Here is a 13,020-nt window from a genome sequence, read left to right as displayed (position 1 = left end):
AACTCTTCGCTTCGGAAATTATCCGGGGATCCGAAGACCACTCCCAGTGTGATTGAGCCCGTACAACAGGCCTCTACACCTGGTATGACACCTTTAAAGGTGGTTTTTGTGGGATTGATCCTTGAGGGATCGATACCCATTTTGCGCACTGTATCCTGATAAAGCAGGTTCAGGCTGCTGCCACTGTCCATGAGGACTCGCGTAAGGTGGAATCCATCAATGATTGGGTCGAGAACCAGTGCGGCTGAACCGCCATGACGGATACTGGTCGGATGGTCCCTGCGATCAAAGGTGATCGAACAGGATGACCATGGGTTGAGCTTTGGGGCGACTGGCCCCATCCTGTAGACGTCCCTGAGTGCATGCTCGTGCTCCCTCTTGGGGATATGGGTGGCGTATATCATGTTCACCGTTTTGACTTGGGGGGGGGGGATTTCTTCTGTCCCCCTGTATTCGGTGGTCGGGGTTCCTCGTCGTCGTCATCGCTTTGTGACCCTTTCTCCTTGTTCTCGGCATTTAACTTGCCGATCTATTTGAAGACCTAGCATTCCCTGTTGGTATTATTAGCTAGTTTATCAGGAGTGTCATGGATTTGGCATGGTCGATCTAGTATGCGGTCCAAACTGGACGGGCCCAGATAATTTCTCTAGCTTCTTCCGCTTAACGGACTTAGGGCCACTGAATCCGGCGTTGACTGCCGTGTCTTCCGTGTTGTCACTGTTGTTTTGATGCTTATGTCTATGGCATTGGGGCCTGCCGTTGCTGTTTCTGGCTTCAGAAGTGCCACGTTCACTTGTATTGTTATTGCTACGGGCTAGCCAGCTATCTTCGCCCGCACAGAAGCGGGTCATGAGTGCCGTATGGGCTGACATGGACTTCCGTTTTTCCTGGCCGAGGTGTCTCGCCAGCCATTCGTCGCAGATGATGTGTTTAAAGGCCGCTAGGGCTTTGGCGTCCGGATAGTCGACAATCTAATTCTTTTTAGTTAAGAACCTAGTCCATAATTTCCTGGCCGACTCTCCGGGCTATTGGATTATGTGACTTAGGTCATCGGCATCCGGAGGTCGGACATATGTGCCTTGGAAGTTGTCGAGGAAGGCGTCCTCCAAGTCCTCCCAGCTGCCAATGGAGTTTTCGGGCAGACTGTTCCACCAGTACCTAGCTGGTCCCTTGAGTTTGAGCGGGAGGTATTTGATGGCGTGAAGATCATCACCGCGGACCATATGAATATGGAGAAGAAAGGCCTCAATCCATACCGCGGGGTCTGTTGTGCCATCATATGATTCGATGTTCACGGGCTTAAACCCTTCTGAGAAATTGTGTCCCGTTACTTTGTCAGTAAAGCAAAGGGGGTGTGTGGCGCCTCTATATCGGGCCAGGTCGTGCTGTAGCTCCGATGGAGTTCTTCTGTGGTTTTCGGCCCGGACGTGGTTATGTTTGTCACGTTCCGTCGGGTGGCCATCGTCGAGCATCGGGGCACACCCCCATGATCCATAGATCGATCTTGTCTGGCCTGCTCTATTTTCCAAGTCATGCCGCAGGTCATGTGTATATCCCCGAGCTGTTGTATTTGTGTTTGTTCGGCGTGGTAGTGTGGGTTGGTGTTCGGCTCGAGGTGCCGCTTTGTCCTGGCCACGTGGTGGTCGGTCAGCTGCATTGTACCTTGTAAGGATGGGCTCCAGCGCCTCGTCGTCGAACTGTGGTAACAATTTGTGCTTCGGGTAGCTTTTGGTTGGGCGCTCGAGGCCATATTCCTCGGCTGCCAGGACATCAGTCCATCTTTCATTAAGTAGATCTTGATCAGCTTGAAGCTCCTGCTACTTCTGTTTCAGGCTCCTTGCAGTGGCTATTAGCCAGCGCTTAAAGTGCTCCTGCTCGACGGGCTCCTCAGGCACAATAAAGTCTTCATCGCCAAGTCTCACCTCGTCCTCGAAGAGCGGAAGGTAATTACTGTCCTCCGCATCTTCATTCGTGGCCTGTTCACCAGGGCTAGCTTGCCCATCTTCCCATTCCTCCTAATCGAAGGTTGGCTCAACGGGGTCTTCATTGTTTTCGGCACCGTCCAGAGTGTTGCTTTCTTCTGTGGCGGTGTTGCTATTTTTACTATGGCGTGGCTTATAGAGGTGCCGCTGACGTTGGCGCTTTGGCTGTATCTCAAGAGGTTTATCCTCGACTGGATTTTCATTGTCGCGGTTGTTTTCTTTTGGTGTATCCACCATGTATATGTCATACGAGGAGGTGGCTGTCCAATGCCCTACAGGCTGTGGTTCCTGCTCCTCTCTGGCATCGTCGTCCATACCATCGATGTCTTCGGAGTCGTAATCGAGCATGTCTGTTAAGTCATCGACAATTTCTATAAAGTGGGTGGTGGGTGGGAAACGAAGTTCTTCGTCATCCGCTTCCCATTCGAGCCGGACATAGTTCGGCCGAAAGTCCCCTGACAAGGAGAGGGATATTAATGAGTTTAACACATCGCCAAAGGGCGAGTGCTGAAAGATGTCCGCGGAGCTGAACTCCAAGACCGACGCCCAATCAGGTTCGATGGACGTGGATGCACGCGGTCCGGAACCCATGGCCGAAGACGAGTCCGAGGTTCCGGTAACACAAGCCCAGCTCGATGTTAGGTCTGTGTGCGGCTCAAGTGCCTCTGAATCTGCGGCCTCCCTGGCGGGGCTAAACTTCTCGTCTTTGGATGACGCAGTCCGCTCCGGCTCTAGGGCCAGGGCGGGGTCACAAGCGCTATCTCCTGTGCGCGGCCAGATGACAGATCTAGGTCATGTTCATCGTGATGGCCGGGGACAGCCATCTTGGGCTCGAATCCATCAAAGATCAAGTCTCCGCGGATATTGGCCACAAAATTCAGGCCTACAAATTTGACATGATGGCCAGGGGCGTAGCTATCGATCTGCTCTAGATGGCCGAACGAGTTGGCCTGCAGTGTGAAGCCACCTAATACGAAGATCTGTTCGGGGAGGAAGCTCGCCCCCTGGACTGCATTGTTGTAGATGATTGATGGAGCCATCAAGCCTATCTTCGATGTCACAGCAGAACTCTCAATGAAAGCACCAATGTCGGTGTCAAAACCGGTGGATCTCGGGTAGGGGGTCCCCAACTGTGAGTCTAAGGCTGATGGTAACAGGAGGCGGGGGACACAATGTTTACCTAGTTTCGGGCCCTCTCTATGGAGGTAATACCCTACTTCCTGCTTGATTGATCTTGGTGAATATGAGTATTACAAGAGTTGATCTACCACGAGATCGTAATGGCTAAACCCTAGAAGTCTAGTCTATGGGGTTATGATCCTTGTCCTATGAACTAAACCCTCCGGTTTATATAGACATCGGAGGGGGCTAGGGTTATACAAAGTCGGTTACAGAGAAAGGAATCTACATATCCGAATCGCCAAGCTTGCCTTCAACGCAAAGGAGAGTCCCAACCGCACACGGGACGAAGTCTTCTATGTTGTATCTTCATAGTCCAACAGTCCAGCAAAAGTATATAGTCCGGCTGTCCGAGGACCCCTTAATCCAGGACTCCCTCAATGCCCACGGAGAAATGAGATATGTATGCATGTGAGAGAGATTGCACAATTCATTCATGTATCACTATCTAGCAATCATGGGCGTGCATCGCTTGAACATAAATCAATATCTACTTCATATCGTGGCCAAAGATACAATATCGATTCAATGCTATAAAGATTGGACACTCACATATCACTTTTTTTCTTTCTAAATAATCCTTTTCAATTGTGCATGCCAAAGTTACAGTGATGTTTCTTCAAACAACCAATGTAGCTATCATGTACATGCACCATTGTTAGTCTTGCATTCAAATTCATTAGTCTTGGATGATTTAAGGTTCTATTATGAAGTAATATATGTAATATTCATATATGAATTCAACGGGTTCAATTAAAAGCTAGTACAACATCCTGACCCTTTGATGGCTCTCCCACCTCCACCACCCCCTACCATGGCGTCTACTGATCTAGCCTACGATGGATTGTCTACTGCATTGGGATTTCTCCCCCGGCCTTGCGGTCGCGGCTCAGGTGCGTCAATGCTTTGGATCTTCTGTTCACTGCTCCCCATCTGGATCAACCAAGGAGTTCTTTCTGGTTGTTAGTTTTTCATCGGCCTCCTTCCCTCTCAATGAGGACTCGGTTGCTATTGCTCTCCAATGTTGCATTGGAGGTTTTCCTTCTGGATTGAGGGTTAAACACTTGGATCGAAGACGTTTTCGTTTCTCTGTGGCTTCTAATCGTGTTGGACACTTCATATATGGGCTTAAGGATCAAATCTGTCCAGACTTTGTCTGTCATTTAAACCTCTATCAAATAGGGGTTCATACTTCTTTGGGCAATCCGTTGGCTTGGCATCTGGATCAACCTAACCCTGAGATCATTTTCAAGGTCTCCTGTTGCTATAAGATCAAAATATCATTTTGGGTCTGCGGAGGCTGGTGTGGTTGAGGCATCATCTCTGGATGTTCGTTTGAAATCTGGATTCCCCGTGGAAACTAGTCAGATTTCAACCATTTGAGCTCGCCGCCGGCGAATTCCTGGCAGCCTCCGGCTAGCCGACTGGATCTTCCTGGCATGGCTAATTCTATGGATTTTAGTGAGTCTTTAATGCCTAATTCCTTGGTTTTTGGAAACATTAATGTGGATATTCCTGGTCGGCTCACTGGTAGTAATGTTATCCACCCTCGGTGCTTTGAGGGGACAAATTTCAAATCTAAGACATGGAATCAAATTCCCAGATTTATTCTTCGACATATTCTGGACCATTATCGGGCGGGGATTTCGGAGGACAAAATTGTTGCAATATGGAAACTAGCTTCAGTCCCACCTATGGATTTTATTTATGACAAATTATCCATATGCCACATTTCTGATGACATTGATCATTCTGCTGTTAATTGCTCGGGTCCCTACTGTCAGTTCTGTTTTGAAAGACCTTGCATGTGCACCTCTACTGGCCCTGTTTCTAGCCCAAGCAATTTATCCAGCCAAGCTTGCTACATTTGTGACTCTACGGCCCACATATACTTTGACTGTCTGGCTAAATTATACTGTGGATCTTGTGGTCTTTTGGGCCATCATAAACATAAGTGTGGATTACCAGAGACTCGGTATCTATTTTGGCAACCAAAAGATTATGCATGCAAGAATTATTTACCATCAATCGCTTCTTTCCCTCCGGTCAAAGATACCATAGCTGCTGCTTATGGAAACCATCGTCAGAGGGATAATGATCACATCTTGTCTGGGATTCAGATGCAGAAGATAAATGATACTTCCCTTAAAGATGTATCAGCGATGCAGTGCTGCCCTGCCAATCGTTGCTCATCCTACAGTCTCCATGGACATTTTGTGGATGCCTGGCATAAGTTAGTACACAAGGATCGAGGAGTCTGGATACCCAAATCCCTACCCAAGGCGGACGATACGCATTCCTCCTTGCAGTCTGTGCGTTCCTCTGCTCCGGCTCCTCCCACCCCAACAATGGCAAACTACCCCATCAACAACGTCCCCTACCTCCCGCCGCACATGACCATTGAGCTTGGTCCGGCTGATCGCAAGGTGTGTGAGGATATGGTGGTGAGCGCAATCCCTCCGCTACGTCACGATTTCCTGGCCATTGCAAAGGCGAATCGATTCATCCCCTTCCATCGGAAAGTTGATCTACGCGACATCATTGAAGGTTTGCTCCATGAATCACATTACTTCCCTTCTGAAGTGGCAGTTCATCACCTTGGTGTTGGTCTGTTTGGATTTGCAAACTCTATGGTCTGAGATGCTGTCATAGGAAACACCTTTGAGCTTGATGAGAACGAAGTAGAGGAGCACACCATTATCTCGTTTGTTCCTCATGATGTTGCTCTGAACATGCGTCTAACTACTTTTGGCCCTTAGGTGTGGCTTCTGTATGTTGGTTTTCCTTACGATTATCAAACTTGGCACTACATGCACAAATCTGTGGATTTTTTGGTGCTATGGTTGACTGGAACAATCCTAGAGGAGATAGGAGACTGGTTCTCATTAAGGCTAGAGTTATTCATATGTGTTTAGTGCCCAAGAGCTTGGTTGCCAGGCAGTTAGGAGGTGCTCATCTTTGTTGGACTGTTGTTGTTACAATGCTGCGTAGCAATGATTGGAATGCGCACCTCCATGAAGTGCCGCCAGCTGGAGAAGATCCTCCGCCTGCTAATGGCATTCCTCATCCCTTGCACGGTGATGGGCTGAATGCTGAATAGCTCTATCAATAGTAGCTTCATAATTGGATGGCACAGAATGTTGTGGCCAATGTAGATGCAAATGAGGAGAATGAAAATGTTGTGGTTGATCAAGGCAATGATGTTGAGATACACCCTGAATGGGGGTGTGGCCTCCTTCACCTCCCCAAGAACCCCCTGTCTTGTACAATTTTTAGCAATGGTTGACTAGTGAGGGACTGCAGGTAGATCATGGTATTGTGCCCCCACAGAACCTGCATGACTGCCCTGCTGCTGCCTGGAATGACTCTATTTCGATGCACACTAGCTCAGACTCCAGCGCAACGATCTCTGATTCTTATGTTCTGGTGCCTGTTACTCTCATCAATCAATTCTGGCCTCATGAAGCTAGTAGCTCTGCTATAGCCAACAATGCTAGCTCTGCCATGATCAATTCTGGGAACACATCACTAGTTAGATTGGACAACTCTGAACCTGCCTCTCTGCCAATTAATGTTATGGAGATCTCTCTAACTCTCTCTGCTGAGGGTTTGCATTTGGACATGTCTTCTCAAGGGACCTTCATACCTGCTATGCTCTTGAGGTATTGCATCCCTATGCTTAGGTTAAATTCATATATCACAACTGCTGTCAGACCCATTGTTGCTTATTATGGCCCATGGAGAGATCACTATGGTTTATAACAGGACTCGATAACTTTTAAGATCACTGTCTCTGAAAATAATGGCATGCTGTCTGTCATTCCTGCCTCTAAGACAATTGCACAATCTAGTTTTTCTACTGTTACAATTGAAGAATTCAAAGAGGCCTCCACTTGGGAGCTTGAGCTACCTTCTACTCAGTGGGACTGCACTGCTGTGAGGAGGAGTATGTTCCTGCCCAGGACTCTGAAGCTGCTGATAAGTATATTTCACATATATAATTTTGGTACTCAAATATAGCATCTATCATGACATATTCGTCCATTCTTGCCATGATTGATTGAATATTGCTTGATAATCATCAAAAAGGATCATTTACTAGTCTTTGGTCTATCTTGCAGAAATGTGCGCAAAGGCACTAATAATCTTCAAGATTCCGTCTATGTGGCTATCGAGAAGAGTGAAGAAGAGAAGAGAAGGAAGAAGAGACTTGTGTGAGATGAAGAGAAGTAACCAGGGGGCTAGATAAAGAAGTGGGAGGACCTTCTTGTGAAGAAAGAAGAGAAGGAAGAGGGTCAAACTAGAAAGTGCAGATGAGAGGAGGGGAACAAAATCCCTAGGCGCTGCAGGGATCCGATTAGGCCTTGCATCTCATCTCTCTCCCCCGATCCCTTTCTTCTCCACCTCCGGCCGCCGCCGCGGCCAGGCCGGCGTGGCGGCGCGCCATCCATCACCAGCACCACCGCACCCCAGCGCGCCACCAACACCTCCACCATCGCCCTACGCCTCCATCCACACCTGCGCCATCCATCCACCACCATTGCCCTGCGCCTCCGCAGACCATCCATCCACCAGCACAGCCAGCATCCAGCGCCTCCATCACCTCCATCACCGCACCTCGCGCGCCAGATCAGACTGGTGTCTGATCCCCCACGCCCCCAACTGCTGCTTCTTCTCCCACGCCCCTCCTGCTGCTCTTCTCCTTCCCTCGCTGCTCCTCTTCTCTTCCCCACGCCCAAAACTGCTGCTGCTCCTTCTCTCCACATCCCTGCTGCTCTCCATGCCCCTGCTGCCTTCCTTCTTCTCCTCAACCTCCTACTACTGCCTCCTCTCCCCTACCACTGCTGCTCCCTCTTCTCCCTCAACATCTATAGTTGCTGCTCTCTCAACCCTCCTTGCTGCTTACCTGCTTCTTCTCTGAATCTCCCAAACGCCGCTGTTGCTACCTGCTCTCCCCAGCGCCTTCTTACTGCTCCTCACTCCCTGACGCTCTGCTTCTTTTGGGAGATTATTCAGATTTGGGTTATGTAATATTTTGCTCTGCTCATCATTTCTCTGTAACGTTTTGGGTTGTGTAATATTCAGATTTAACTAGTGCAAGCAACTTGTTATTTGTTCAGTTTGGTACTGGTAAAATATATTGCTAATTTGGGAGATTATTGATCTATTAGAAATGGCTTTGGTGTATTAATATTCTGCTAGCATATGAATGTATTCACCCCTGTGTTTGTTCTCCCTGTACTAGTTAATTTCTACTAGTGACTTTTAGTTGTTAATTACTATTTTGTTGATCTGTGGGTACTAGTCTTGTGGTTTGTATAATCTCGTTCATTTATGTGTTGTCACTCGTGTACTGCTCTTATTTCAAATAAACTTGTTCAGTTTTGTGTAGTATATGTTTTAGCTCCAGTACTTGTGTTATAAAGAACTCTGATATAAATGCATCTACCTTTTCTTGTATATGTCTGCTAGATATATTTGTGATCATCTCTTGTTACTTTCTTTCTGTCAATGCTGATGTCCTGTGTCCGTATTTAGTTTCTAAAATGATATGAAAATACCAAAAAAAGAGCGAGTTTCAATCTTAATCTCCTCGTGCCGTTTGTCATTTTATTTGTCATCATTCTAGATTTGTATTTTCTTCTTTCATCATCTAAATTCTGTCACCTAGCTTTAGCCGAGCATTGTTGTCGTCGCCTAGTCCCTGTGGAGAACACGACATCCGTAGTTTGGGGCCTAAAAACCCCGCTATACTTAATTGATCATTTTGGCGCCATTGCCGGGGACTAGCGTCGAGCGATTGTGTTAGGCTATAGACTAGATTTACTTTAGTTCCTTGTTCAATTCGTCGTGTATTTCATCTTCAGTGTTTTTTCCTCTACTTTCCCCCATTGTTGCTTCAGCTTATTAGGATACTAACCTTCTGACTAGTGTTTATTGTTTATGAGTGTGTGTAGGGAATCATAAATCTTTGTTGGTTGTTCTATAGTTACACTTGGTTAAGATATGGCATTGCTTCGTGATCTTTGGATGCCAAGTAGTCAATGTTATATCACAGGACCGGTTTGGCCAACTATTGAGGCAGAGAATTTTGAGATGAAGCCTGGTCTTATTGCTTTTGTTCAACAACAACAGTTTGGAGGACTGCCCACTGAGGATCCCTATGAGCACTTATACCGAGTCATGGAGTATTCAGGTACAGTCAAGTACCATGGAGTTCCTCAAGATGCTATCAAGTGCATGCTGTTCTCATTCTCTCTCCGGGATGATGCTCGTGCTTGGTATCGATCCTTGCCATCAAGATCATTCGGTTGGAATGAGATATCACGAGCTTTCTTGGATAAATATTTCCCACTACACAAGCAGTCCGCAATTCGAGATGAGATCTTCAATTTCGTTCAGCGTGAAGGCGAGAGCTTGAATGATGCTTGGGAGATATACAAAGCCTTATTCAGGAGATGTCCTAATCATGGGCTCGAGAGATGGTTAGAGTTGCAGATATTCTATAGAGGATTGACTTCGAACACTCGAGCTTATGTCGATATGGCAGCGGGTGGAGCTATTACAAACAAGACACTTGATGAAGCTTTTCTGCTGATTGAGAGCATAGCTTTCCACCAACTTCAGTGGTACAATAAGAAGCCCACGTCTGATTCATTGGTTTGCTTGCAACAAATCACTACACCTCAGCCACTAATTCTTACACAGAAGCCTGAACCTCTATCTCAGTGTGACAAGATTGAGCTTGCATGGATTATCTTTAACGATGATGACACCATTCTAGTTGACACACACGCCACAGATCATATGGATACCAGTGTTGGAGATTCGGTTTTGCATTGTGATGATTCTTCCATGGATGAGCCAGAGCTGCAGTTAGTTGTTTTTGATATTGAGGAGTTACCTTTAGTTCATATTGATCAAGTGTTGCTAGACCCAGATATGGAGAAGTTCACCTTCGATGATGTTAGCCGCATTGCTTCCTCAACACTGGAGCCTGAGATGGAGAGCTTCATGGTTGAGTATGGTGAGGTGGATTCAGATGTCAAGGAGCCAAGCTCTACTATTTCACTTGTTGACACGAGTCCGGTTGAAATTTCTACTACCACACCTCACTTGGTATCTTCAATTGAGGTAGTCCTCAAGCTTCTTCCTAACTATCTTAGGTATGATCTCAGCTTTCTGGACAAGACATGTCATATCGCTGATATTGCCTATGCACCATGTGACTTGTTGTTGATACATGTTCCTGATTTGATCAATAGATATACGTATATGATAGGGTACTCTATCGATGACTTAGAGGGCATTCTCTCTGTCACTTGTATTGGCTTGGTTGGTGAGTGTTCTTTCAGGTTGATGCTTGTGTACCATTTACTGCGAGTTAACTGAGTTCGAGATGACATTCCCTGGGATCCTGGTGGAGCCATGGCATGGGGATGAGGAGAAGCAAGGAGCACACATGAAGAGAGAAGCTGGAGAAGGCATGAGGATAGGGAAGCAAAAGGAGAGGAGTCGCAATGCACGAGGTTGTGAGAGTGATCGAGCGAGACCTACATCATATAAAGCCGGTGAGCTGTTTTATGACCCATTCTGAATATCATAAATACATGCTGAATTCAATTGCTAGTTGGGTTGCTTGAGCCAGTTATTACTTGTTGTCAAGCTGAATTTCACCTTTGGCATTGTGCTTGACGTGAATTTGTGAACTTGATTTTTGAATACCTTGTAAACTAGTGATCTACACCATGCATGCTTTGCTGAAATTAGTGAGAACTACTAGTTTTGAGTGCTCAAATCCCTAGTACACTAGAAAACTCCGTCATTTTCTGCATTTACAATGATACACCTAGATCACCATGTTTAGATGCTGAATTTGTGCCAAGTGTGTTCCCATTCAGAGCAATCACCTAACCACTCTGGATTAGCATGCTATGTTCCCTGGATCGGTAGCATGTGAACCAGACATGGAGAAGTGAGGATTCCTGTTTTTTATGCTTATGCATTGTTCATTTAAAAAAAGGTATATCTTATAATGAATAAGTCTGGTCTACCTACAGTAGCATGTCATGTTCTCAGGATCGGTGGCATGTGAAATCTGGTAGCTTGGACAGTAATAAATAAATAATAAAAATGTAATTCTCGAACCAGGTGTATACCATGTTCTCGGGATCAGTGGTATGTTCCTTTGGGGAGACAAACAAACTAAAAAAACTAATAATTGGTCGAGCCAGGTGTATACCATGTTCTCGGGATCGGTGGTATGTTCCTTTGGTGAGACTGATAAAATATTATCATTACTTCCTTTAAATTTAATAAGTGGTTCAACCACATAGTCATATTTCTGCAAATAAGAGATTTAATTCTAGTTCTTTTTGTTCTCGGGATCATGCTCTCTTTAGGAACCATTTGACGCAGTCATCATTTAAACTTGTTGATCCTCTTTTATCACTGTAAAAGTTTAAAATGGTCATGCTTACTAGTATCCTACTGCTTTGTAGCACTCCTAACCATTAATTTTCACTAGCTAAGTCTGAAGCATGCCTTGTTTGGAGATCTATTTTACCAGGACATTCCTTACTCAGTTTACTGTTCATTATCTTTCCTTTGTCATATTCCTTTGCTTGAGGACAAGCAAAGATTTAAGTGTGGGGGAACTTGATAAGTATATTTCACATATATAATTTTGGTACTCAAATATAGCATCTATCATGACATATTCGTCCATTCTTGCCATGATTGATTGAATATTGCTTGATAATCATCAAAAAGGATCATTTACTAGTCTTTGGTCTATCTTGCAGAAATGTGCGCAAAGGCACTAATAATCGTCAAGATTCCGTCTATGTGGCTATCGAGAAGAGTAAAGAAGAGAAGAGAAGGAAGAAGAGACTTGTGTGAGATGAAGAGAACTAACCATGGGGCTAGATAAAGAAGTGGGAGGACCTTCTTGTGAAGAAAGAAGAGAAGGAAGAGGGTCAAATCAGAAAGTGCAGATGAGAGGAGGGGAACAAAATCCCTAGGCGCTGGAGGGATCCGATCAGGCCTTGCATCTCATCTCTCTCCCCCGATCCCTTTCTTCTCCACCTCCGGCCGCCGCCACGGCCAGGCCGGTGTGGCGGCGCGCCATCCATCACCAGCACCACCGCACCCCAGCGCGCCACCAACACCTCCACCATCGCTCTGCGCCTCCATCCACACCTGCGCCATCCATCCACCACCATTGCCCTGCGCCTCCGCAGCCCATCCATCCACCAGCACAGCCAGCATCCAGCGCCTCCATCACCTCCATCGCCGCACCTCGCACGCCAGATCAGACTGGTGTCTGATCCCTCGCGCCCCCAACTGCTGCTTCTTCTCCCACGGCCCTCCTGCTGCTCTTCTCCTTCCCTCGCTGCTCCTCTTCTCTTCCCCATGCCCAAAACTGCAGCTGCTCCTTCTCTCCACATCCCTGCTGCTCTCCACGCCCCTGCTGCCTTCCTTCTTCTCCTCAACCTCCTACTACTCCCTCCTCTCCCCTACCACTACTGCTCCCTCTTCTCCCTCAACGTCTATAGCTGCTGCTCTCTCAACCCTCCTCGCTGCTTACCTGCTTCTTCTCTGAATCTCCCAAACGCCGCTGCTGCTACCTGCTCTCCCCAGCGCCTTCTTGCTGCTCCTCACTACCTGACGCTCTACTTCTTTTGGGAGGTTATTCAGATTTGGGTTATGTAATATTTTGCTGCTGCTCATCATTTCTCTGTAACGTTTTGGGTTGTGTAATATTCAGATTTAACTAGTGCAAGCAACTTGTTATTTGTTCAGTTTGGTACTGGTAAAATATATTGTTAATTTGGGAGATTATTGATCTATTAGAAAT

At 46.5% G+C, this 13,020-nt stretch overlaps 1 protein-coding gene and 1 non-coding gene across 3 annotated transcripts; one reads left to right on the top strand and one right to left on the bottom strand.

Annotated features, from left to right (window-relative positions):
• Positions 1-7,143: 7,143 nt before the first annotated feature.
• LOC119337818 lies at positions 7,144-12,615 on the top strand. 2 transcript variants are annotated; one of them, XM_037610036.1, is made up of 3 exons: positions 7,144-10,327; positions 10,427-10,732; positions 11,966-12,615. In XM_037610036.1, exons 1-2 carry the CDS (start codon positions 9,168-9,170, stop codon positions 10,551-10,553), a joined length of 1,287 nt encoding a protein of 428 aa, XP_037465933.1. In that variant the 5' UTR covers positions 7,144-9,167; the 3' UTR covers positions 10,554-10,732; positions 11,966-12,615. The 2 variants fall into 2 exon arrangements, with proteins under 2 accessions (XP_037465933.1, XP_037465932.1); XM_037610035.1 differs by having other exon boundaries at positions 7,144-10,732.
• On the bottom strand, positions 9,527-9,637 carry LOC119342351. The gene has a single exon (XR_005165551.1). It is a non-coding gene; the product is annotated as a small nucleolar RNA R71 (small nucleolar RNA).
• Positions 12,616-13,020: the final 405 nt, after the last annotated feature.

Source organism: Triticum dicoccoides, chromosome 7B (assembly GCF_002162155.2).
Source record: "Triticum dicoccoides isolate Atlit2015 ecotype Zavitan chromosome 7B, WEW_v2.0, whole genome shotgun sequence".
Classification (NCBI taxonomy): domain Eukaryota; kingdom Viridiplantae; phylum Streptophyta; class Magnoliopsida; order Poales; family Poaceae; genus Triticum; species Triticum dicoccoides.
The sequence above is the reverse complement of the archived record's forward strand: the minus strand, read 5'-3'. Positions and strand labels throughout refer to the sequence as shown.